A 25174-nucleotide genomic window follows, 5' to 3' on the forward strand; every position below is an offset into this window, starting at 1 on the left:
TGGCCGCGAGGGGGCTCATGTATACGTTGAAGAGGGTGGGGCTGAGTGAGGATCCTTGTGGTACGCCACAGATGACTTCAGTGGCCTCGGACTTGAATGGTGGAAGGCACTCTATATCTAAACACACTGTTTTTTATTAAATTTCTAAGAGCCATTGTCATATTCCTTTTTGTGTGTTCTTTGAGTGAGGGCCTATCTGTATTGCCATCCAGAACGCAATTGAAATCCCCTTCCCACATTGTTGGTATATCCAGATAGGGAGTGCTTCCTCCAGCAGTATCCAATAGAACAGCTTCTTGTCTGTATTAGATGCATATAAATTCATAAAGGTTCTCTTTTCTCCATACAACAGTCTATGCACTAATATGTATGTACCGGTTATTCCTGCTTTAGAATAGGCAAGCCTGAAAAGCACCCTGGTGGCAGCCATATGGACACTCCTCTAGCATTCTTTTTTAATATCTTTATTACATTTTTTATTAATTTCCTGATACAAGCAATCTAAGCATTTATACATGGTGCACTTTTTACAAAGTCACTGTTACTATGTCGCTATATCCACAGTTCTAGGTATTAACATCCCATGTCTACAGCACAAGCAGCATCTGTATCCCAGGAGTTGATGTGCTATTGCGTATTAGCGTGGGTCCCTGCAACCCACACATACTGTTACCTCTAATTGAGCAGCAGGGCTTGTTTATCCCATGTGACTCTACATCAGTGATTAACCATATGCAGACATGACAAGTGTTAGAGATGCAAGGCCCATGCAAAGTTTTAGCATTCTTATCACAGTAGACAGTAGTGCATGGGCGATGGGAAGTGAATATCATAACGGATTGCAAGATATCTTAATTTTTAGCATTTTAACCACAACCAAATGATACAAATGAGGGATAAAGGAAAAGCCAAAGAAAAGGAGATGTCTGATACTTGAATGAACGTACTTCTAGTGTAATATGCGCCTTTCGAGTGAAGTCATTCCGGGGGCTGTGTACATGGCGGATGCAAGGTACTTGTCCTGTATTGTGCTTAGTCCCATGGGCACTAAGGTATCTCGTGTTTGAAATTATGTCTATGAAATATTATGATGGAATGTGGGGTAAATGCCCAACCTGGCAGCTACATCCAAGACGTCTTATAAGTAAATACCATCAGTTCCACCCCGCCATCACATTAGGCATCATCTCCCGCTTGCTGCGTGGGAGTTGTGTGCGACGCAGCATTAGTCTGTGTAAGGGATTTCAGAATGTCGTCCCAGTCCTGCGCGGTCGGAAACTTAAGAAACCCAGCCTTTTCTTTCCTATGGAGAATGGTGCTCTGTCTGCGCCAAGATCTCTAGGGATTTTAAGCAGTGGGGTACCTCCGGAGGGTTCTTATGTTTCCACCTCTTGGTTATCAATCTTTTTGCAGTTATTAGGCCCAAGTCACGAAATCTAGAGCTTACTTTGTTAGCTTTTGTCACTTGTAAAATCCCAATATACAAACCTCCCACGTGTTTGGTACCTCTGAGTTAGTGCTGCTAGTGAGTGTTTCCGGTATTGCATGCCAGTAGGACAGAAGAAGGGGGCAGGACCACAGCATATGCAGTAGGCCAGCATCCAGAAGATGACATCTCAGACAGTCAGAGGAGGTGATGTTGAAATATTTATTTATCTTGTCTGGCGAGAGATATGCTCTATGTAGTATGAAAGTTTGTATAAGTATAAACTGTGAATTGCATGGTATGTGTGGCTTGGCTAAGACACGTTCCCATTCTTTATCGGTCCAGGGTCGACCTCTGTCTTCAGTCCAATGGACCCTCCTCTAGCATGACTGGAATATGGAACCTAATACAATTTGCCTCACACGTCTAAACCTTATTCACTTCAACCGGGAGAGAAGTAATGGTACTTGTACCCCATGATATCTCAGAAAAGAATGGACTATTGTTTAATATACCCTCTGAAACTCCTAACATTTATTGTCCGCAGTCGCAGCATTTTCTCCGGTTCTGCAATGTTACCTTTCTTTGTCTATTTCTTCCACCTCTGCCCTTTGAAGACCTAAACGATACCCAGAGGAATCAATTTAATAGTTGTTGTGCATGCATCTCTCCCAACATAGTATGCCCCGGATCAGAGCCATAGCACACTATATCTGATCCATGTACTATAACTAATATAATGAGTTCTGCTGAGGGAGCTGGACCTTCAAGAAGTTGCTTGAGGTTGTCAACCTTGTCGCTCGCGGCTGCCCCTTTCCGGCCCTCCCCCCAACACCCCCACACCCCCATTGCTCTTTTTTGTTAGAATCCTGGTAGGATTAACTTCGCTTTCCATAAGAACTGAAACTTTAGAACGCTTCATTCAAGGATTAGAACAAATTAACTACAGTGGGAGAAAACTCCAAAAATGAGTACATTTGCATACTTTTCACAGTTGTACTAGCAGAACATCCGCATGCATCCTTCTTGATTCTCGTCCCTTCTCCTTTCTTTGTGCAACTCGTTAACGTTATAACCCCACCCCTTTTAATTCCTCTCTATTGCAACATAGGTTTTACTGACAGTAAAGTTATTCATGCTTTGAAAAGGTTTTAGTCCCTGAAGTTATTTTCATGACTATTAATTATGCATCGGTTTTCTAAGATAAGTGTATTGGAATCCAGACTTGACTTTGTACTTGAAATACGATTGTGACTTGTTGTTAGACTCAACTGAGCTGCTCATTACTGTCTGAATCTGCATTGGTGAAAGTATAAATTCGTTTCATCATTCTGAAAGCAAAATACTTAATTACAAGAATGCTTTCTATTCTGTAAATTTGGACGTAGCAAGCAACTTTGTCACTGACAAATATTAATTTCTAAGAAATATAGGAAGGCCAGGCAAGCAGTGTAATTAAATTGAACAAGCTTGACCGGACCTCTCCTGTGTTTTACCTAGAACTGCAGCCTTTATTGGTAGCTCAGTAGAATTGTCTTCTGCTTGCTTTCAATTATCAACAGAGAACTTGAGAAATCCATTTGTTGTACCAAAATTAAGGAAGCGTTTACGGAAATAAATGAATGTTTTTCAGCTTTTTAAATGGACAATTAAATGTTTTTAAAGTTTCTAAATTATTCCTAATATTTAAATTTGAAATTGTTTCACAGACTATTGGACACAAAGCTGATGGCAAGCACACAACCTTTTAAAGTAAGCCGTTCAACCATTTTTTTTAAACCTTTGATCAATTGGTATCCACAGTAAAGTGTTTCATTAAAATGATTGTGATTGTTTTGTCTGTCTGCCATCATGGATCTTCATTATTCTATGTTTCATTCTTGGTTTGTAAACCAGAAATAGTTTTACTCAGTCGTATGCACTACTAAAACACTGACTTTGCAGGCGAAGGGTTGTTGCTAGTGACGTACACCCACATGTGATTAGTTTAAAATGCATTAATGTGGTGTGCTTTTCCATATTTTCAGCTGACCTATTATGTTATCTGACTTCATGTGACTGGAATCTTGTATTTAGAAGGGCCTGGGCAATATAGGCCAGCGGCTATTACCTAGAGTGTTTTCTAACCGAGACTGTACGGATTTGCTAATAAACCATTGGTTTCAGCTTCCTCACAAGGTGGTCCCTTGTTAGCATCACATGTCACATTGACTTGTAGTTTTAGGCTGGAAAGATAAAAGGCTTCAATCTCCTTTTATGCTGTTGCATCAAAATCTTTCATAAATATGCATGTCTGGGCCCTATAGGGTTTGAGCTTTTGAAGAATGTAAATGTACAGGAATTTATATAGCGCAAATCACCAACCGGTTTCTAAGTGCTTGCTTAGGGAACCCGTCCTGCTATTCCCCTGTGAGATAACCCCGGCAGGGTATCTGCAAGGTGAAAGCCAGGCATCCCGCCGCGAGGGGACGTTGTGGAGATTAGGCAAGCTATTGCCCAGAGTCGCAGAGTGTGAACCCGTGAATCGAGTAGGCACCAGAGCGAGAATTGTCGAGTCCATGGACCTTTTAGGACTCAAGACCCCACCGAGCTGGGAATTGAACCCTGGTCCCGGGCTGACCTCTGCTTCCAGGTCTGCCTCCTCTAACCAGTGAGCCACACTCCTCCACAAGAATGCTTGTAGGACAACAGTGTCTGTTTTTTCCATTATAAGTTGTCAGTTTTGTAGGTGCATGGAAGTCTGGTTGGTCCTCTAACCAATGGTATTGTGAAGGAGGTATTTAGGAATGCCTCTAAACCTGGCAGTTTGGGCTGGACTGTTCCCAATGGGGGCAGGATCAAGATTGATTTGCATATGGCTGGGTCCAAACTTGAATTGCATGGTGAGCAAAAAAACGATGGATTTAGGCCCAGATCTCTGTACTGGGGTGAATGTACGACATTGTTTTGCATTCTGTCCACCAATTGTTATTTTTGCATCTAAACTAGAGCTAGCACTCATTTGCCCCTGTGTCCAGGCCCTTTGGTCTCAGTTGTATGGTTTCTACGTTGTGGTCAATCAGCTTGTTTAAGGTTTCTGAGGTATTGAAACATGTATTGAAATCTCTCAGGTTTGAGTAATGAGTGTTAACTGGCTACTTGTTCTGGGTTTTTGTTGGCAGTCTCCAGATTCAGTGTGGTGTTGCATGAGGTGTAGCAAAATTGTGGAGTTGCCTAATGTTTGCACTCCGTAATGGGCAAATGACAACCCCACGCCTCTTGGTACGAGCCTTCCCATTTGTCTTTTTTAAATTTTAATTTTTAGTCCTCATCATCTTCAGCTTCCATTTGTTTTAGAAACGCTTATTCCAACCACCATTTTTCATACCACATTGCCCAGTTGCTGACATTTTTTTTATTTGCGGATATGCCTGAGGCCACCAGCTATTCAGCACTCAACCGGTGTGATTATGGACATTTGAAATTCCTTGCCAAAACAAAATAAACCATGCTATGTTTTCTGATGTGATTTAGGGTAATATTTGCTATCTATCGAACTAATTTGTATAACTGAATTAAGCCAGTCTGTAGTCTCTGGGGCCACAGAAGAGATCCACTTCTTAAAATTTCCCTTCAAGCCAATAAAATTAAATACACCATTAGCCATTTCTTGAGCGGCACTTAAGGTTGCAAAATCTGTTTCTTCTAATCCAAAGAAAATTAGTTATGCTTACCTAGATACTATACCCAAACACTACTTACATAGTTTCAGCTACTTTCTTCCAAAAGGTAAACAGAATGGCGCACATTGCAAGCATATGTAGGTAGTTTTCTTTTTCTAACTCCACAGCGCTTACATCTAGGTACCTCAGCAGAGAATTTAGCCAGTCTGTCGGTGCTCCAATATATCCTATGGAGGGTATAAAAGTGATTTCAGTTCATAAGTCTTTATTTTCGAATATTTCATCTTAAAAGACAGACATGGAGATAAAAAACATCATAAAACACACCAAGTTAAAAAAGCATTGAATTAGGTCTATATATGCACATAAAACAATTTATACCAACAATAAAAGGTGTTGCAGCATAAGATAATACATCATGTAGTGGTATATAAAATGTGGTACCCTAAAAGATATAAACAAATCAGGACTGTACTGGACCAGCCCATGGCTTAGTGTTTAGCCCTATGATCCACATCCAACCGAGTCATTTTGCTACAGCAATTACTAATGGTTCCCTTGTCAGTCCTAAGGATCCTTAAAGCCTTTAGCACCACCCGTGTACCAATATTTTGACAAATAGGTTTGAGCCATTTTGTTTGAGGGGCTGAGTAGGTGGGACATACAAAGAATATGTGGCCGATTGATTCCTTTTGGTCAATACACCAAAGGCAATGTTTGTCGTCCTGACCCTTCCAATTTTTAGTAAGCGTTCTTATTGGAAGAGAGCCGACCCTAAACTGATGGTATAACTTCCTATCACTAGACCTAGTGATGGTGTCCCAGTAGTCTTTTAAAGATGGATCAAGTTTATGCTCAAGAAACATTCTTGACAGGGAAGAGGCATTTGACTGTGCAATGTATTTTTGTCGGACTGATACCCAATACAGGTCTTTAAAGGCTTTTTTTGATGGAAAAGGGTGATTAACCGGATCTATCCACAGGTTGCCTAATCCCATATTCTCTAGAAGCATTCTTACTTTTTTAAACCATAAGATGTTACCCGAACCCACAACAGATCTAACATCCAGGATTGCCTTGGCAAAGAGTACCAGTTCGGGGGTAGTCAAGATCCTCCACCATAAAGGCACAGGTTTATAGCGTGCCACATCTATTGAGTGACATCCTAAGTCCATTAAAAGTGGCTTCAATGGGCTAGAGCAAGGAAGACATGTTAGATTTCTTAGGAATTTATTTTGAACCCTAACTATCGGGGTGAGGTCCGCAAAACCCCAAGGTCCGCGCCGTACAGAATCCCTGAACTTATCCTGGAATTGTAGATCTTTAGAGCAGGACCTATCCTTTTTGTCAGCAAAGATCTCTGTTCTTTGACTAAGCACCCCGATAGCTGGGCAAACGTTTTTTTAATTTCAAATCTTTTTTATTGAGCAAAAACAGAAATGATAACGGCCATAAGGCATCAATAGAGTTACATTCGTATTGGAGTAACGCCGTGGTCAAGCATGGATCAGTGCATATAAAACAAAACATACATACATACAGTAACGGAAAATAAAGCATAATGAAAACTAGAGGGTAACAGCAGACCGGATCTGTAAGTGAGACGAGATGAATGAGTTGAATGAATAAATAAATTGATAAACAAATAAATAAATAAATGAACAAGGTAAACAATAAAATATGCCATCATTGCAATCTTTACAGTTGTGCACAGTTCCGTAGAGCTCTCCATCCAAGTCTAGTCAAATAATACCAGGTATACTTTGTCATCCCTGCACATTGTGTCTAAATCTGGTAAGCCCATATGGGCGGGATATAACCATTATAATTCGTGCATCGGGCAACCCCACATTTACTAAGTGTTGATCTCATTGGTGGTGTATCATGGTGGCTCGAAAGTAAAGGAGGCCTGGTCTAGAGAAGACCATAGTTTTTTGTTGGTAACCTGCCATGGTGATGAGTGAAGAGCGGGATTGTCAGTGCCCCTAATGCAGGCTAGCCATTCCCTCCAGGCATTAAAAGAGACCTCAGACGCTGATTTCCAATTGCATAGGACTACCTTGCATGCTAGTGTTAGCAGGAGATCCAGGAGCTGACGGTCATGGTCCCCCTTTAGTAGTGGGTCTAAAGCCCCCAGGATAATGTAGATGAACTCCCTAGCAGGATGTATGTCAAACGTGTGCCCAATGTAGTCAAAGATTTTAGTCCAATATGTTTGGAGCATGGGGCAATCAAATAACATGTGTGGAAGGTCACCAATATCCGAGGAGCAGTTCCAGCAGGTCGGTGTGTCTCGTAGGCCAACCTTAAATAATCGTTGTGGGGTCCAGAAAGCCCTGTTAAGGATCATATATTTGGTCTGTGATAGTATCGGCGAGACCTTATGTGTGAGTGCTGATGCATGTATCTTGACCCAGTCTATGCTTATGCCAGTATTATTTGGTTCTGATTCCCATTTGGCTTCGTTACGCCTCATCGATTTGTTGGGTGTTGGTGCAAGAAGTTTATATATTTTTGAGACAAAATGTCCAGAGGATTGAAAGTGAGGGAGCATAGATTTTAGCCAAGGCATCGCTAGTTTGAACGTTCTGCTAGATAAGGTTGACTTTAGCTTCAGGAACGAGTAAAAGTCAATCGGTAATAGGGAGTGTCTAGCCTGCAGAGTTGAGAATGGTAGTGGCATGTTATTTTCGTGTAGATCAACAATTATATTAACACCTTTTTCAGACCAGTGGTCCCATATTATGGGCGATCTGCCAATTTTGATTGACGGGTTACGCCACAAGGAAGCAGATGAAGAATTATGGATCTGTAGACCAGTTTTGTGATTGCGATCTAACCGCAAGAGAGCCCTCTTAGTATTAGGTATGATGTATTTAGAATTCGTAAGGTGTGAGAGATCCATTGTGAGTACAGCAGAGAGCGGGGCCTTTCCGACAATGGATTTCTCAATGTCAATCCATAAGGGCGTATAAATGGGGTCTTCGGTAAACCAGGAAGCTCCTTGTCTGCAGAGAAAGGCGGTTTGGTAGTTTCTGAAATTTGGTAGACCTAAGCCCCCTTTAAGCTTTGGCAATTGCAGTTTCCTCATGGCAATTCTCGGTTTCTTCCCTTTCCACAGGAAGTCCGTTAACGACTTCTCGACTTTATGTAGAAAATCCTCTGAGAAGGTCATGGGGAGCATACATGCCATATAGTTTACCAAGGGACTGATCATCATTTTTTAATGTTTCCGCCCTACCCCACCATGAGAAGAACTTGGGGGACCAGCCATCTAAGAGTTTTTGTATTTTTTTGTAGAGTATCTCCTCATTAATTTTTAGGGTGGTTACCAAATCCCTTTCAAATTCCAGACCTAAGTATTTAAAACTCTTCGGTTGCCAGGTCAGCCCGGATTCGCCCAGGATGTTTTTATCACACAGATTGTTTAACGACTTCACCTCAGTTTTATCCTTGTTTAGGGAGTACCCAGATACACTTGAGAATTCTTCGATTGTGGAGAGTAGTGCCGGTATAGCCTTATCAGCTTTTTCACTCATGACCAATACGTCATCAGCATAGGCCGTGAGTTTGATTGTACAGCCTGCGAACTGAACTCCTGCAATTTCAGGGTTTTCCCTAATATAGTACAAAAAGGGTTCAATTGCCAGGAGGAATAAGGACGGGGACAATGGGCAACCCTGCCTAGTGCCTTGTTCTAGACTAAAGGAGGAGGAAAAGGCGCCACCAGCCCGTACTCTAGCAGAGGGACAGGCGTAGAGGGACATGACTAACCTAGTGAATAGGGGACCCAGGTCGAATTTGTGTAGTACAGCATTTAAATAAGTCCAGTCAACTTTGTCAAACGCTTTTTCCGCGTCTAGTGTGATAGCCACGGTGGGCGTGGATAAGAATTTCGCTTTTTCAATAACGTGAGCCAGAATTCTCGTGTTGTCGCTCAAAAGCACAAAAGGCTCAAAAGGCCTACAATCAGCCCTAACATAGCTGGGCTCCGGAAATCACACTGGCAACCAACTAAAAACATTTGTGGGCCTTAGCAGACTTTACAGCACACCTTCAAGTCCAGCAGGTGTCTTCTCACGTAGACCAGTCCCAAGGACCAAATTATGTGGGGTGATTGACTAAATTATGTGGCAAGACAAGGCAATGAATTCTGAACAATGCTGCACATTTTGTGATAGTATTACCTAATTGTTTTGTCAATTTATCCCCATTATTACCATCTTGGACCCAAATACAGCAATAAGTAACAGAGAGATGACCAGTCCATCTTTGCGAATGTCAATATGTGTTGCTGCGTTTTTAGTGACTTTGGATCCGTTTGACCTAGAAACTTTTTTTTATATTTGCCAATCATTCAGTATATTATGCTTTATATTGTACACATGACACGTCCATAATTATGCAAAAAAGTCGCAGCAGCAAATCCTTCGAGTGGCTCTTGCCACAGGGCAGTCCAGCAGTGTCAGAAGCTCTGGCCTCAAAGGTCAATGCGTGGGCCTCTTTTTGGCTGTTTGTGGGTCTGTTTATAGTCGGGTTCCCGGGTTTTTACTGTTTATTTCACTGCTGCAAGCACAAATGCATGCTTTCTCACGTTTTCTGACAATTTTGACAACTCCTACGTTTACTGCATCACTGCCTGGTATATAAATGCCATCTCTGTACCTCAAAGTGCACCCCCCAGGAGAACCAGTGACATAAAGTCCAGCAGGATCGTCGCGATTTCAAATACACCACTTTCACTCACAACTCAGAGCACGTGCGTTTTGAGCCCATAGGACTCGAAGGGCTTCGCATACCCCACACTACTTCTAATTCAACATTACCTACCTGGTGCATAATACTGTCACATTAGCAGCTTCTGTCACAACAGTTTGCAATTAATATTATTCATCATCACTTAATCGAGATATGTACTTGTGTCTGAATTAACTCTGTGTTGCACCTTTTACTGCTTTTATTGGTTTAAAATATTTAAACAAAAGATTTTTGCAACCACAAGATGGCTGTAGATCACCATATAATCAAGCCTCTATCATTTACAAAACACATCTGCCGTTTATTAGGTCGAGTTTACTCGAACCTATTGTTGTCAACCCAAAAGCTGACTTTTTACGATGCGGCTTTTCAAAAGTTTGCGTGAAATCACGTGACCACAAGCTCCGTGCACGAGCTTGCATTTCCCCACAGTCTTCCCCCTGCCAGCAGAATTTGCCACATTAAAGGCTTCCGCTGCCCCGCCGTCACTTATTCACGGCCGCAGGCCGTGACTTCAAAGGGTTCCGCTGCCACGCCCCCTGCTTCACGGCCATCTCTTCCCCAGCACCTCCCCTCTCTCTCCCCTAATTATTCACTGCTGGCCGGCCGGCACATCTAGTTTTCCACGGCTTTCGTTTTCCAGTTGATTGGTTGCTTTGCTAATGCTTGTTTACACTGTTCCTTGTCGTATTGTGCAGTTTTGTATTATTTCGCCGATGCACACGGCTTTATCATCCCACGTGGCAACGATGTTTATTGCGCTTTTCACAATGTAAAGAGTGCTTCATACAAACTTTCTCCATCTCGCCGAAGCGCACAGCTTTATTTTTTTTCGTAGCACTAATGTATTTAAATTTCGTCCAATTAGCTCGGCTTTCTTAATATTCGTGTGCATTGCACATTTATTCTTATCTTTATTCACATCTACCTGTTCATTTCATTTTGCTGGGGTTTGCATATATTTTTCTGGTTTAAAAACTTGTTTTTATTTGCTGCCTTGGGACCCTTTTTGTGCAGATGTGCTGGTGTCAGCGACCAAACATCCATAACCACAAGTAATGTTTGATAAAATCATCCTTACCTCTAGGTGGAGTTTCCCGTAGTCGGACGGAAGTTCTGCCTTTTCTTCATTGGGATCGCTCTGTTACTGTGTTATAACATTTGCGGTTCTCGTGTGTCACGACAGGAGGCCATTTCACGGCTCTCGCACTATGACTTTTCACGCTGCCTCCAGCGAATCTACTACGTGCCAAGTCACATTTCAAAACTTCGGGCCATTGGTTGTGTTTGCCGTTTATATAGCAACGTCCCTCACAACCATTACTCGTTGCTGGCTTTTCCTGTTTAGTTTTACTCTGATGCGCACATCGTATTTGCAATTTAAAGGGCGCATTGTGCAATTCTACATGATTTCACCGATGCATGTGGCTTTATCGACCCATCTGATGTTGATCACAACCATTACTCCATGGTGGGATTTCCTTGATTAGTGTTCAGCTGATGCTCACAATTTATGTACACTTTAAAGTGGCGCATCATATGGTTTTACATGATTGTGCTGACAATGTCTATTTTATTTTTTACACTGTTCCTTGTCGTATTGTGCAGTTTTGTATTATTTCGCCGATGCACACGGCTTTATCATCCCAAGTGGCAACGATGTTTATTGCGCTTTTCACAATGTAAAGAGTGCTTCATACAGACTTTCTCCATCTCGCCGAAGCGCACAGCTTTATTATTTTTTTTCGTAGCACTAATGTATTTAAATTTCGTCCAATTAGCTCGGCTTTCTTAATATTCGTGTGCATTGCACATTTATTATCATCTTTATTCACATCTACCTGTTCATTTCATTTTGCTGGGGTTTGGATATATTTTTCTGGTTTAAAAACGTGTTTTTATTAGGTGTTATTAAGGAACATGCAATCTGTAAATCCTCCTCCTTCGTTTTTAGGTCACCCTCACACCCCCTCACCCTCCCAACCCTCTCACCCTCACACACCATCACACCCTCTCCCTCACCCTCACACCCCCTCACTCACTCACCCTCATACACCCTCATCAGCATAGCATAACGAAACATAGCATGGCATAACAAAAAAAGCATAGGATACACAACCTCACAACCCTCTCACCCTCGCTCACCCTCACTCATCCACCCACCCTCATCCACCCTCCCTCACTCACTCACCCACCCTCACTCACCCTCACCAGCATAGCATAACAAAACAAAACATAGCATAGCATAACAAAACAAAGCATAGGATAGGAAAACATAGCATAGCATAACAAAGCATAACATAACATAACAAAACACAACAAAACGTACCATAGCATAACAAAACATAGAATAGTATAACAAAGCATAGCAAAAATAAACATAGAATAGTATAACAAAGCATAGCAAAACAAAACATAGCAAAACACAACAAAGCATAGCATAACAAAGCATAGCATAACAAAGCATAGCATAACAAAGCATAGCATAACAAAGCATAGCATAACAAAGCATAGCATAACCAAGCATAGCATAACCAAGCATAGCATAACCAAGCATAACCAAGCATAGCATAACCAAGCATAGCATAACCAAGCATAGCATAACCAAGCATAGCATAACCAAGCATAGCATAACAAAGCATAGCATAACAAAACATAGCATAACAAAACATAGCATAACAAAACGTAGCATAACAAAACATAGCATAACAAAACATAGCATAACACAACAAAGCATAACAAAACACAGCAAAGCATAGCATAGCATAACAAAACATAGCATAACAAAACATAGCATAACAAAACATAGCATAACAAAACATAGCATACCAAAACATAGCATAACAAAACATAGCATAACAAAACATAGCATAACAAAACATAGCATAACAAAACATAGCATAACAAAACATAGCATAACAAAACATAGCATAACAAAACATAGCATAACAAAACACAACACAACATAGCATAACAAAACACAACAAAACATAGCATGACAAAACATAGCATAACAAAACAAAACAAACCATAGCATACATAACAAAACATAGCATAACAAAACACAACAAAGCATAACAAAACACAGCATAGCATAGCATAACAAAACATAGCATAACAAAACATAGCATAACAAAACATAGCATAACAAAACATAGCATAACAAAACATAGCATAACAAAACATAGCATAACAAAACATAGCATAACAAAACATAGCATAACAAAACATAGCATAACAAAACACAACAAAGCATAGCATAACAAAGCATAGCATAACAAAACATAGCAAAGCATAGCATAACAAAGCATAGCATAACAAAGCATAGCAAAGCATAGCATAACAAAGCATAGCATAACAAAGCATAGCATAACAAAGCATAGCATAACAAAACATAGCATAACAAAACATAGCATAACAAAACATAGCATAACAAAACATAGCATAACAAAACATAGCATAACAAAACATAGCATAACAAAACATAGCATAACAAAACATAGCATAACAAAACATAGCATAACAAAACATAGCATAACAAAACACAACAAAGCATAGCATAACAAAACACAACAAAGCATAGCATAACAAAACACAACAAAGCATAGCATAACAAAACACAACAAAGCATAGCATAACAAAGCATAGGATAGCAAAACAAAACATAGCATAGCATAGGATAGCAAAACAAAACATAGCATAGCATAACAAAACATAGCATAACAAAACATAGCATAGCATAACAAAACATAGCATAACAAAACATAGCATAGCATAACAAAACATAGCATAACAAAAGATAGCATAGCATAACAAAACATAGCATAACAAAACATAGCATAGCATAACAAAACATAGCATAACAAAACATAGCATAACAAAACATAGCATAACAAAACACAGCATAACAAAACACAACAAAGCATAGCATAACAAAACATTGCATAACAAAACACAACAACACAGCATAGCTTAACAAAACATAGCATGGCTGAACAAAACAAAACATAGCATGGCTGAACAAAACAAAACATAGCATGGCTGAACAAAACATAACAAAACATAATAACAGCAAAACACAACGTAGCATACCAACACAACAAAACATAGCATAGCAAAACAAAGCATAGCATAACATAGCATAGCAAAACATAGCATAACAAAACAGCACAGCATAGCATAGCATAGCATAACAAAACATAGGATAGCAAAACAAAACATAGAATAGCATACAGTAGCACTCAGCACCACCACAGCATCACTCAGTGGCACCACATCATCACTGAGCTCCACCACAGCATCAATCTGTGCAAGCATTAAACAACTGGTTCAAATATGTTATCTCAATGTTTCAAGCTTTATTACAAATGTAACAAAAAGATGTTAATATTTGACATATGTTCTTGGATTTTCGTCACAAAAAAATACACTGAACATAATCTTCACAAATGTTATTTACAAAAGTTTAAGCTATTGCCATTATGATTTACAATAACTTTTATTTAAGTATTAATTATTAAAAAAATTAAAAAAACATTGTTATTTGTAATATCAGTACATGTAAGTCACGTAAATACAGCACCTATTGCATTACAAATGCTATAGGTGTCACATTTGCGAGTTATAACTATTAGCATTGTAAATGACAAAGGTATTAATTTCGCAATTTTCAAAAACAAAACCTAAATAAAAAATGTCATTTACAATACCAATAGCTCTAACTTTCCTAATACGAGACCTATTGCATTGCAAATGCTTGTTTCTTTTGAACTTTACCTTCTCTTATACCGTGGTTTCTTATTCTTCTAGGACATAATTAACAACACATCCCTTGCTGAGCTGGAAAAACGATTAAAGGACGCTCCGTTTAACCCTCCAGAAGTCGGTAAGATGCACGTACTGATTTTTTCAAAAAGTTGAGAAAAACATATTTTTTGTTAATGTTGCACACCTAATTGCCTGAAAGGCTAATAACCATTTTACCTTTTTCTGCGATGTGTCTTGCTGTTTATCTAATACTTGAGGCCTCCTGTCCCAGATTTAAGGTTTCATATGAGCACCCTTTCCTAATCTCTCGAATTACTTCAGAATCCCTGCATTATTTTGAGGCAGCTGCCCGCAGCATCTAGAGAAAAGGTGCCTATAGTGCGTTAAATAAGTGTTCTATTCACAGTGGTATAATTTGTTTAAAAAACGATATTTGATTTGAGTGTTTTATACAGTTTAACCCGTCGCTAGTAATCACAATAATCACAAAGCTGTCTTTTAATTATACCACGCTTTTTGCAGTTTACTGTGGTTTTAAAGTGAAACTCAACTTCTATTATATTTTTACTTCCTCATTTGTCGTATAACCTGCAGACAACTAAATCGTCTTGGCTAGTCTCTGAGCTGCGAACACTGAAAGCCATTCTTAATTTCAAGACATTCTATATTTTACAAGACAAACCATTTCACCTTCGTAGGAAGTGCTGTAGTTCCATAACCGTGTGGAATAAAAATGGTTCTTCCCACTGTCGTGGGAACTACTTGCCGAACAAGCATTCAGACAATTGATTCTGTCAAATCCATTTGATAAATAAGAAAAAAAATATTTTATTTAGTCTGTCCAGGTGTTCCGCCACTGTAAACTGAGGTATGTTTTAATATCCAGGCAAGTATGGTAAGCTCAACACTTTGTGACCCTTAACCCTTGGAAGGCCCTTTCTGCAATTTATTAATGAAACTACAGATATCACGGCTCCTCCAAAGGGCAGATAAAGATGGATCTCCTCTTTCAAACAGACCCGATAAGTGGAACGCCACGTTCAGAACGCAACTTCACATATCCAAAACTACGATTACTCCACATAGCTTCAAACTGATGACCTCGACCACCAACCGCTCTGCATGGAGTAGGAGCTAGTCTGTGACCATCTCTCGAATGGCACAGTCCTGATACAGGCTAACAATGAGAACCTAGATATCTTCGACTCCCTCTTCCCCTCACTCCGAAACGCCTACTTGTACGCGCTACTTTCTTCCCTGACCCACTATCTACCCTCGGTCAACATGTCCGTCCCCTCCTGAGTCACTACCCGCACCTCCGCCCCCACGATTTGTGATCTCCAACTCCCAGACGAACGTCGCTCTCAGCTTCCCCCTCCCCAATACAGCTCCAACAACATCATGACCCTGCCCTGCCAGCATTGAACACTAACTACACTACCCCACCCGTAGGCATCAAGAGGATGAAACCATGGCATGACACACTGGACCCCTTACCCGGTGTCCCTAACAGAGGCAGCATGGACAACACAAGCAGCAACAGGCACCAAAACACACACGACCTCCACCTCACGGGACGACCCTATGCAAGACGCCCTCACCCCGCCCTGGAAAACATGGCGCAGCGTCTCGAAAGCCCAGGCAATTCCCTCCCAGGGCTCCCACTCTGACCATCTCCCACAAACTAACGCGCCCTATCGGGTCCTTAACCACCCTCGCGACCCTGATACAGAGACACATAAGAACTGTTACAGAGATCCCGACACAGAGACCCATTAGAACCAAAGCTGCAATGTCCTCCGAAGAAGCAGCTGTTCTAGCCTCAACGTAAGACTCTCCCCCCACAGCCTCTCCAAGATCCAAGTGATCACAGGTGTTGGAAGAGATTACCCTGTCCCTAACCCCCCCAAGACCCCCGCCCTTCCTCACCACAATACCTAGGTTACCCCCTCCAGAAAGAACCTCCTCAAAGAAGGGTCTTCCACCAACTGCATGCTCATAAACTGCAGATCAACCCCCAAGCATACAACTGAGATAGCAGAAGCCATCCTCTCTCATAACATAAACATCGCATTATCACCGAGACTTGGCTAAATGAGCTCTCCTCACCAAGCTTAGATATGCTTGTGCCCCAAGCTTTAATATTATCAACAAAGACAGAAAAGATCAACGAGGTGGAGGTGTAGCTATCATACACAAGGACAACATTGCCATTGTGGAAATGGACACCCTCAAGTACAGCTCATTTGAATGTCTGACCACCAACATCAAGATAAAGGACAATAGAGCAATACTCTGCCATTTTCTCTATCACCCCCCAGGCAACACCTCGGCATTCGGGGTACACTTCTCCGACTTGATTGCCCACTGCTCACTCGGAGACTCTAGCAACTTAATTCTTGGCGACTTAAACCTACGTTGGAATGAATAGAACTCGCTAATTCAAACCCTAAACAATGTTCTCTGTGACAACAATCTATCCCAACACTGCTTAGACTAGAGGAAATGCTCAATAAAGGAGCAACCTTGGATGCCATTATCTTTCAACGAGACGCCCCATGGACTTATCGGACCACCGCATCATCTTATTCCACATCAACCAAAAAGTCCTATCACAGCCACCCGTGCAAGACCCCCCCACTTCCCCCCCCCCCAAATGGGCTAGAAACCTAACCCTGATTCCCCTGGTCATCCTAGAAGAAAGGATAAGCTTGCTCCTCCCGAGTGCCAACGAACACCTCACCACAACTGAACTCACCTCGCTCTACAACTCAAATATGGTCGACATGCTTGATCAACTAGCCCCCTGAAATTTAAAAAGATCATGGTTTAACTCTGACATCAATTCCTAAAGGAGACCACTAAGAGCCACAGAAAGACTCTGGAGCAACAATCCTACCATTATCTTCCGCGAACAACTCGGAGCGGTTCGCAGGAAGTACAACAATCACATCAAGAACAAAAAAAACCCGTTCTTCTGCACCGCGCTAGACAGCGCGAAAAACAGACCCAATGAGCTCTTTAACATAATCAGGCAACAAACCTCCAAGCTCGCTATGTCCTCAGTACTGGCTCGCAAAGAACTGTGCGTCAACTTCCAGCGCCTTGAGACCCTACGGGTATGTAGCGCGCTCTACAAGTGTCACTGATTGATTGATTGACTTCGCCAATTTCTTTTTCTGACAAGATCACCAAGATCGAGCTCTCACTGGTCACCAAAAACACCCCACCCACCAATAACACCCCACCCACCAATAGAAGCATGTCCGGGGCATAAGATGATGCACCCAAACCCCCTACCAAACCCTGGTTACTCTTCCACCCCATTCAGGAAGCAGAGGTAGTCAAATTGATCTCCACCTCCAATCCCTCATCTCACGTCATAGATCCTTTACCCCCCCCCCCCCCCCCCCCCCCAACTGACCAAAGAGCTGAAACTCCCTAGCCCTGCTCTGGTGCAAGATCATAAACAGCTCCCTCTGAAGCGGAGTCGTTACTGACTGCCTCAAAGTTGGTCAAGTCACACCACTGCTGAAAAAAACGGGCCTTGACATAAGGGACCTGAATAACTTTAGACCAGTTTCTAACTTACCCCTTCTATCCAAAATCCTGGAAAGATGCATGCTTCAGCAACTAACCCAACACATGCATAGTATCAACCTCCTTGACTCACATCAGTCTGTCTTCAGAAAAGGCTGCAGCTCTGAAACCACGATCCTCAACGTCATTGATGATATCCACAAATCACTTGATTTGGACCATTGCTGCCTCCTCAATCTCCTAGACCTTTCGGCAACAGTCAACACGGTCGATCACAAACTTCTCATTAGGGCCCTTAAAGAAAGGGCCGGACTTGACGAGGTGGTCCTTCACTGGTTCTCCTCCGTCCTACATAATGGCACCCAAAGAATCAAAATCAAAAACTGTACGTCCGACCTACACCCAGTCTGCAGGGGAATCCCCCAGTGTTCAGTACTCTCCCTGCAACTTTGCGACATTTACATGGAACCCCTCACCACCCTACTCAAAAAAGCCAACATTCCCTTCCATCTGTATGCAGACGATACCCTGATTTACTTGGAAACCTCCATCAAGGACATTCAAAGGCTCAACGACCCATTGAGAGAAGTCCACCACTGGCTGTCAAATAACCACCTCTAACTTAATCAAGACAAAACTGAAATACTCTGCTTCTCTAACAAAGAGAAGCCCCAAATTGCAGAATGGCTAAAAGCTATTGATGCGCTCAAGGAGAACCTCACCCTGGCTGACTCTGTGAAGTCACCAGGTATCATGCTGGACTCACAACTGGACATGACCAAACACATTAAGAACTCCGCTAAAAGTGCCTTCCTTAACCTGAAGCTACTGAACAAAATAAAACCTTTCATCCCGCCCAATGATCTCAAACCAGCCACCCAAGCATTGGTGTTGTCAAGACTAGAGTATGGGAATGCAGTCCTCTCAGGAATAGCAAAATCACAGCTTGCTCTCCTCAAAACAACTCTCAATGCGGCAGCCAGAATAGTCACCGGAATCAAAAAATTTGATCACATCTCACCTGCACTCAGAACTAAATTGGCTCCCAGTTGAAATGTGGGCAAGCTCCAGAACAGCCTGTCTCTCACACAAAGCCTTGCACACCGGCAAACCGGAATATCTGGCTTCCAAACTCAAAAGAAACGGTCATACCAGGAACCTCAGAAGTTCGAGCACTCTGCTACTGATTCCGCTGATAAAAAACGGCCCGGTCCTTCACCGGGAACACACCCAAAATCTGGAACTCTATTCCCCCTCACATCAGAACTATTCCATCTTTTGCAAAATTCAAAAGTCAGCTCAGTCTTGTTCCTCGACTGTTCCCTAGAAAACCGATGGGAACAGTCGGTACGCTGAAGCAGACGCCTCACACCGTTATGATACTGTGTCCTCAAGACTTCTACCCCCGCCTCGCCCCTGAAACCGTTCTCGTCACTCCTCCCCTTAAGTGGAGCGCTACTCAGGATAGTAACTTTCCTTTAAGGCAGGCTTTCCAAGAGCTCAGCACCTCATGGCTACGCTACGAATTGGAATTCTCAGTCCATGACCCATACTATTAATGTATTGTTGTTTTCTGCAATGCAACTGATGTAAAGCGCTCCAATACTCTTGGGTCAGGCCAGCGCTATATAAAACTTAATAAATAAAATAAGCATGTGCTGTTGTCACACTTTTAAATGCATCGGGAGAGCAAATCTTACTATTAACTGTAGGAAAGTGCCATTTTCTGCATGGTTAACCCCCATGTTTTGCCTTGACTTGATGTGCCCTGGGACCCTGCAGGTTCCCAGCGCCTGTGTGATTTCCCAAACCTATACCTTTGTTCCCACAATTGGCACATCCCTGGCCACAGGTAGGCCCCTTGCAAAAGGTACCATGGGTACCAAGGGCACAGTGACCAGGGACGGCCTCAAATGGATTCAGTACCTACTGTGCCACCCGTCGTGGCCCTGTACCTTATCACCCACACAATGCCATTGCAGGCTGCGTGTGTTAGTGCAGGGAAAAGTGAAGTAGACATGGCACACATCCCTGTGTGCCATGCCTGCAACCCACTGCCTGAGGTAAGTCACCCCCTAGCAGGGTGCACTAGCCCACAGGTGAGGGTACAGTGGAATGATCCCTGTACCCCTACAGCAGAGGTCTTCAAACTTTTTTGCTCTGAGTCCCCCTTACCCAAAATATTTTGAAGTCAGGCCCCCCTCCAAATTGTTATGGAATGTCTTGGGTAATTGTGAGGTTTTGGGCTGAGCGCAAGGACTGGGGCTCAAGAGATAATATCATGGGCACTTTTTCAGTAGCTCATACTTCACACTAAATGTGGATGTATAAAAGAGCAAACCCATACAAACTGAATTAAACAAAAAACACTACTCCCATTAATTGAGGTCCTCATGCTCTTGGGTCCCAATGCATTTTCGCCTAATGGTCGCTGTAGCCACAAATAGTAGGTGATTCCCTCTGTCTCTTTAACCCCTTCCCCACCACATCTGCCCTACACTCCTTTCTTGAAACAGATTCTCTGTGCCTTACAGAAAAAAAACGAGCGCCCATGTGTGAACCACCTCTTCCCTAATGCTCTCTTCATGTCTTGTTGTAAAGTATAAGACCGTCTTAATTGTGATGCAGTGGGTCCTTCACACTCCTGGGCCCCAGTGCCACTTCACTTGCTTCACTAATGAAGCCTACTGCCTTGCGAATCAGTAAGTCTTCTCTACCCCATGTTAAAGTCCTCCTCCCATCCTCCTTTCTGCCATCTCCCTGAAGCCTAACGCTAAGGTGTGTCCACTGCTCCAATTATTCTCTCTTGGGCCATTGGTCTGATGCTGGAAACAACACTGGCACAGCAAGGGCGGACTCAGCCCTAATGCATGAACGGAATGAGTAAAGCAGCAATAATAGGGGTTTAGTTCGGCCCTCACACCCCTGGGTCCTGGTGCCACTGCAGCACCAATGATACCTACTCTTCTGCCCATTCCACTGGCTGTTATTTTCAGGCCTGACACCCAAAGCAGACTATCTGCCCCTTTGTTTTGAAAAAGGGGGACAATATCCACATTCTCCCCCATAGCTTGTAAACTGGACCCTAATGCTAACCAGCAAAATGGATCCCCACCCTTTGTGCTAGCGCCACACTCATTATTGGTGTGCATTGGTCCCTTGCATGTTTGTCCCAGTGCCAATTCAGCTGCTGCACTAATGGTAGTGGTGGCCAGAAAAATGAACCTGCATTTCTGAACACCTTCAGGCATCTGAGGATTGGGGGGGGGGGGGGCTATGCATGGTCTATTGCCCTCATTTCCCCATGCCCTATCCAAAGGCATGGGTATACATTTATTCACGTTGGACCCAACCACTACTGGGTCTAAAGGAGTGGGAGAGGGTTTGCCTAAAGGCAGGAGACCATTGTTTGTGCTCTCCCTTAGAATACAGCTTCCTCCAAAGAAACAAATAGGCCCCTATGTTACAAGCCCAACCTTTTTAGGGCCTTTTACACCTTATAACGAAGGTGTTCCTTCACTGAGGAATAGCTCTAGCTGCTCTGTTCTTCCAATACTATGGACGAACTCAATTGTGCGAAAAAAAAATTGACGGGATGGCCTTGCGCACCTTCCAGGTGTCAGGCTTCATCATTGGCCATCCCACATTCGCCAAAGAATCCTCAAATGGCAAACCAGCCCATATTAGGGCTGTAGTTAGGGCTGTAGTCCAAGCATTAGCAGGAAACTGAGGAGAAAAGGGAACGGGTCCAATAAAAATCCCTACCGCCTACCAGATCAATTTTAAACTGTATTCATTGTTGGAGGAGGGGTGAGTAAAAACTAAAAAGCTAGGACAGTGGTATGGTGCTAGTTGTCCGGTTTTAATCAATAAGGTCTGTTAATGAGGTAGACATGATCCAACTCCCCATCTGCACATTGGGGGTCCCGGGCTTTCTTAAGGACCGAATTGAACCTTATATGTCTCTACAGTGCTTCTCTATTAAATGCGAACGGACTACATGCATTCAGTACCCGGTTGACACTCTGTCCAATCCGGGTCCTTTTGTGCCAGGAGGAAACTAGAAGACAAAGATATATAGTTCAATGAACACAATACAAACAAACATTTATTTATTTAAAAGTTTTATATTGTGCTGTCTAGACCTGGAGGTATCAGAGCGCTTTGAATGAGTATCCGACAATAATTGCAGGTTACATCTTTACAAAGGTTACACAGTTATTAGAGCATGGCAACATAGTGACAAGTTAGGTTCGGGGAGTTGGGGGGGGGGGGGTAAGAGCAGGGGAAGTAGACAGAGAATGGAGGAGGGAAAGAGGAGGGGAGGGCTAGAGACAGGCATGGCAAGAGGAGGGGTGAGGCTGACGGGGACACAAACCGGTAGACGAGTAAAAGCTGCGCCCAAAGTCCAGTAAGCTGTGATCCCAGAGGGAGTGGTATCATTTCCCCATCTCTGTTGCAATAGGCTCCCTAAGCGCAGTGGCCTCTCACAGAGGAGTCTCTGAGACTCCAAGGCCTACTTACTGTATCCTTCCCCAAAAAGGGGGGAGGGAGTGCTTTGGCAAGGGGTGCTATACCATACCTCAAATGTGAGTGGCTCCCTTGGATCTGTGGACTCTCTTAGCAGGTACCCTGATACTCCAGCGTATATATCTTGGATCTTTCCCCATCAAGGGGAGAAGAAGTGCTTAGTCAAAGGGCACAAAAGGACGGGGCTAGGTTGTGTAGTGGGCAAGGGGAAAGATTCAGGTGAGAGGGAATAGGAGCAAAGGAAGTAGATAAAGAACGAAAGAATTCTGAATGGGAACAGATAGACGAGGATAAAGCAGAGTAACAAATACGATGGGGGGGGGGGGGCGGGACGGGGAGAAACTGTGCTTTAAGTCCCGCTGGGTAGGTGACGGTCAGGGGATGAACCAAGGCCGATCTCCTCAATAGCTGAACAGAGCTGCTCCACCAGGCGTCGGACATAGTGCTCGGACTCCGCTGTCAGGATGGAGATCAGGAGGTTGTTCAGAGATTGTCATTGTGCGTTGATTAGGTGGTGGTCGCTTCCACCCCTCGTTCACCTCTGCTCCTTTGCTGCCTCTTTGGTCTGTTTACTCTGCCCCAGGGTCCTAACAGGCGCTCTGGTCCCAGGCACATTCTCTACCTAGTGACTGTAGCAGCGAAGAATTGCAAGACCTTGTTATTTGAGGCTCTTTTGGGTGGCATAAGGTGAGCGCCGTCCGGTTAGCCACCGGCCGCCCTTTGTTCTTCCGGTATCGAAGGCGCTTTCTCATCTGCAGATACCCAGAGGGGCAAATTAGGTGGAGGAGGGAGAAAAGGACATGAGGTTGTCTACCTGGCCACTCGGATCACAATTCACACATTAACGAAAAAGGAATCTTTTCAGAGTGGCCAGTGAGTTAAAAAGAAAAATCATGTGTGGACTACTTACATACCAAAATGTAGTCGCCCATATAGAAGTATTGTGAATAATACATGTGTTCTAACACACCCATGTACATTCATGCTCAACTTTTAAAACATACATTGTTTGCTTTGTGCCTTTGTCAAGCCCCATCTCTCACACACCATTACAGTTTGACCTTTAAGACCTTCACCATATCAAGAAATAAAAAATACACACACACACACACCCACACACACACACACACACACACACACACACACACACACACACACACACACACACACACACACAGATCTTACCCTGTATAACTAGATCATGTCCCTCGTGGAGGAGGGAGTTCCTGTTGTCACACTCTAGAAAGGTTTCAATGTTACACGCGCTCAATGCATCAAATTTCATGAGAAGCATAGAGAAAGTGCTGCGCAGTTATGCACAAATGGAGAGGGGCGCATGCAATCTATGCGGCTTACTTCATCAAGGATCTCCCTCACCGGATCACCTGCAGTTTACTCTATCGTCCTCCCGACACTACCGTCTCCTGTGCGTCCACTGTAATCCTGAGCTATGACGTCATGGAACTGCGACGGCCTAGGAATCATGGGAAAAGTAGTCCTGAAATTCCTAGCTCACGAACAAGTGTGTAGTCCATTATAAGGAGTGTGCCAGTGGGCCAAAAAGCAGTGCAAGGGGCTAGATATTCTGGAAATATTGTACGCTTATAAGATAGTGGAGATCTTTGTTCAACATTAAATATGAGGCTTTATTACCAATACTTCCTGTTGGGAAGGCTAGGTTTCATGGGAAATGTAGTCCCAGGATGCAAAGCTCATGTAGAAACATCTTGACTCATTTTACATAAGCTAAATTATGACTGTCTTTTCTATCTCTTACGGTAGAGAGGGACGTTTAAAAGGAGAAGTGGAAACCTCTGTTTCATCACCCCACTACTTGGGGCAAGTTTGGTCCGAAATGCTAGGCTTGTCATCCTATACAGACCATTTCGCAAACAGCTAGGTATTGGGCTTGGCAACATGAGAAATATAATTGAGAGGCTTTTTTATAGACACAGGAGTATGGTTCCTCATAGTATTCCAGCCCTGTTATCAGTGTTTGGCTAGTCTGGCTAGGTATACACCCGTTACAACGCATCTTTTACTCCGCACTACCATTACAACGCGACTTTTACAACGCATACCATTACAACGCATTGCGCTGGGGGGCGCTCTAGGATAGGGAATAAGTATAATTTACTATCCAACACCTTCCCTAGGGTCCACGGGGACTGGAGTTAGAATAGTAAATTATACTTTCCACTATCCAGCACCTCAAAGCGCTATGCGTTGTAATGGTATGCGTTGTAATGGTCGCGTTGTAACGGTAGGTAGTTGTAATAGTATGCGTTGTAACATGGTACATCCATGCCTGCAACCACCTAGATCAGGCACCAAGCATTACAATGGACACTTCTCACAGGAGACTGTAGCTTCAGAAGGAGTATAGGGAGACACTGCAGGTCATCTGGCGAGGGAGGTCCTTGATGAAGTAAGCTGCACAGGTTGCATGCGCTCCTCTCCATTTGTGCAAAACCGCACCACCATGCGGCTC

The 25174-nt window shown here is 43.0% G+C and overlaps 1 protein-coding gene across 2 annotated transcripts in view; it reads left to right on the forward strand.

Annotated features, from left to right (window-relative positions):
• PARN (poly(A)-specific ribonuclease) overlaps window positions 1-25174 on the forward strand; it is a 615197-nt gene that overhangs the window by 230645 nt on the left and 359378 nt on the right. For both annotated transcript variants that reach the window (XM_086941354.1, XM_086941353.1), the window contains exons 15-16: window positions 3136-3178; window positions 14656-14731. In XM_086941354.1, coding sequence (XP_086797480.1) covers window positions 3136-3178; window positions 14656-14731 — 119 coding nt within the window. The remainder of the gene's footprint in view (window positions 1-3135; window positions 3179-14655; window positions 14732-25174) is intronic.

The sequence above is a fragment of the Lissotriton vulgaris genome, chromosome 10, assembly GCF_964263255.1.
Source record: "Lissotriton vulgaris chromosome 10, aLisVul1.2, whole genome shotgun sequence".
Lineage (NCBI taxonomy): Eukaryota > Metazoa > Chordata > Amphibia > Caudata > Salamandridae > Lissotriton > Lissotriton vulgaris.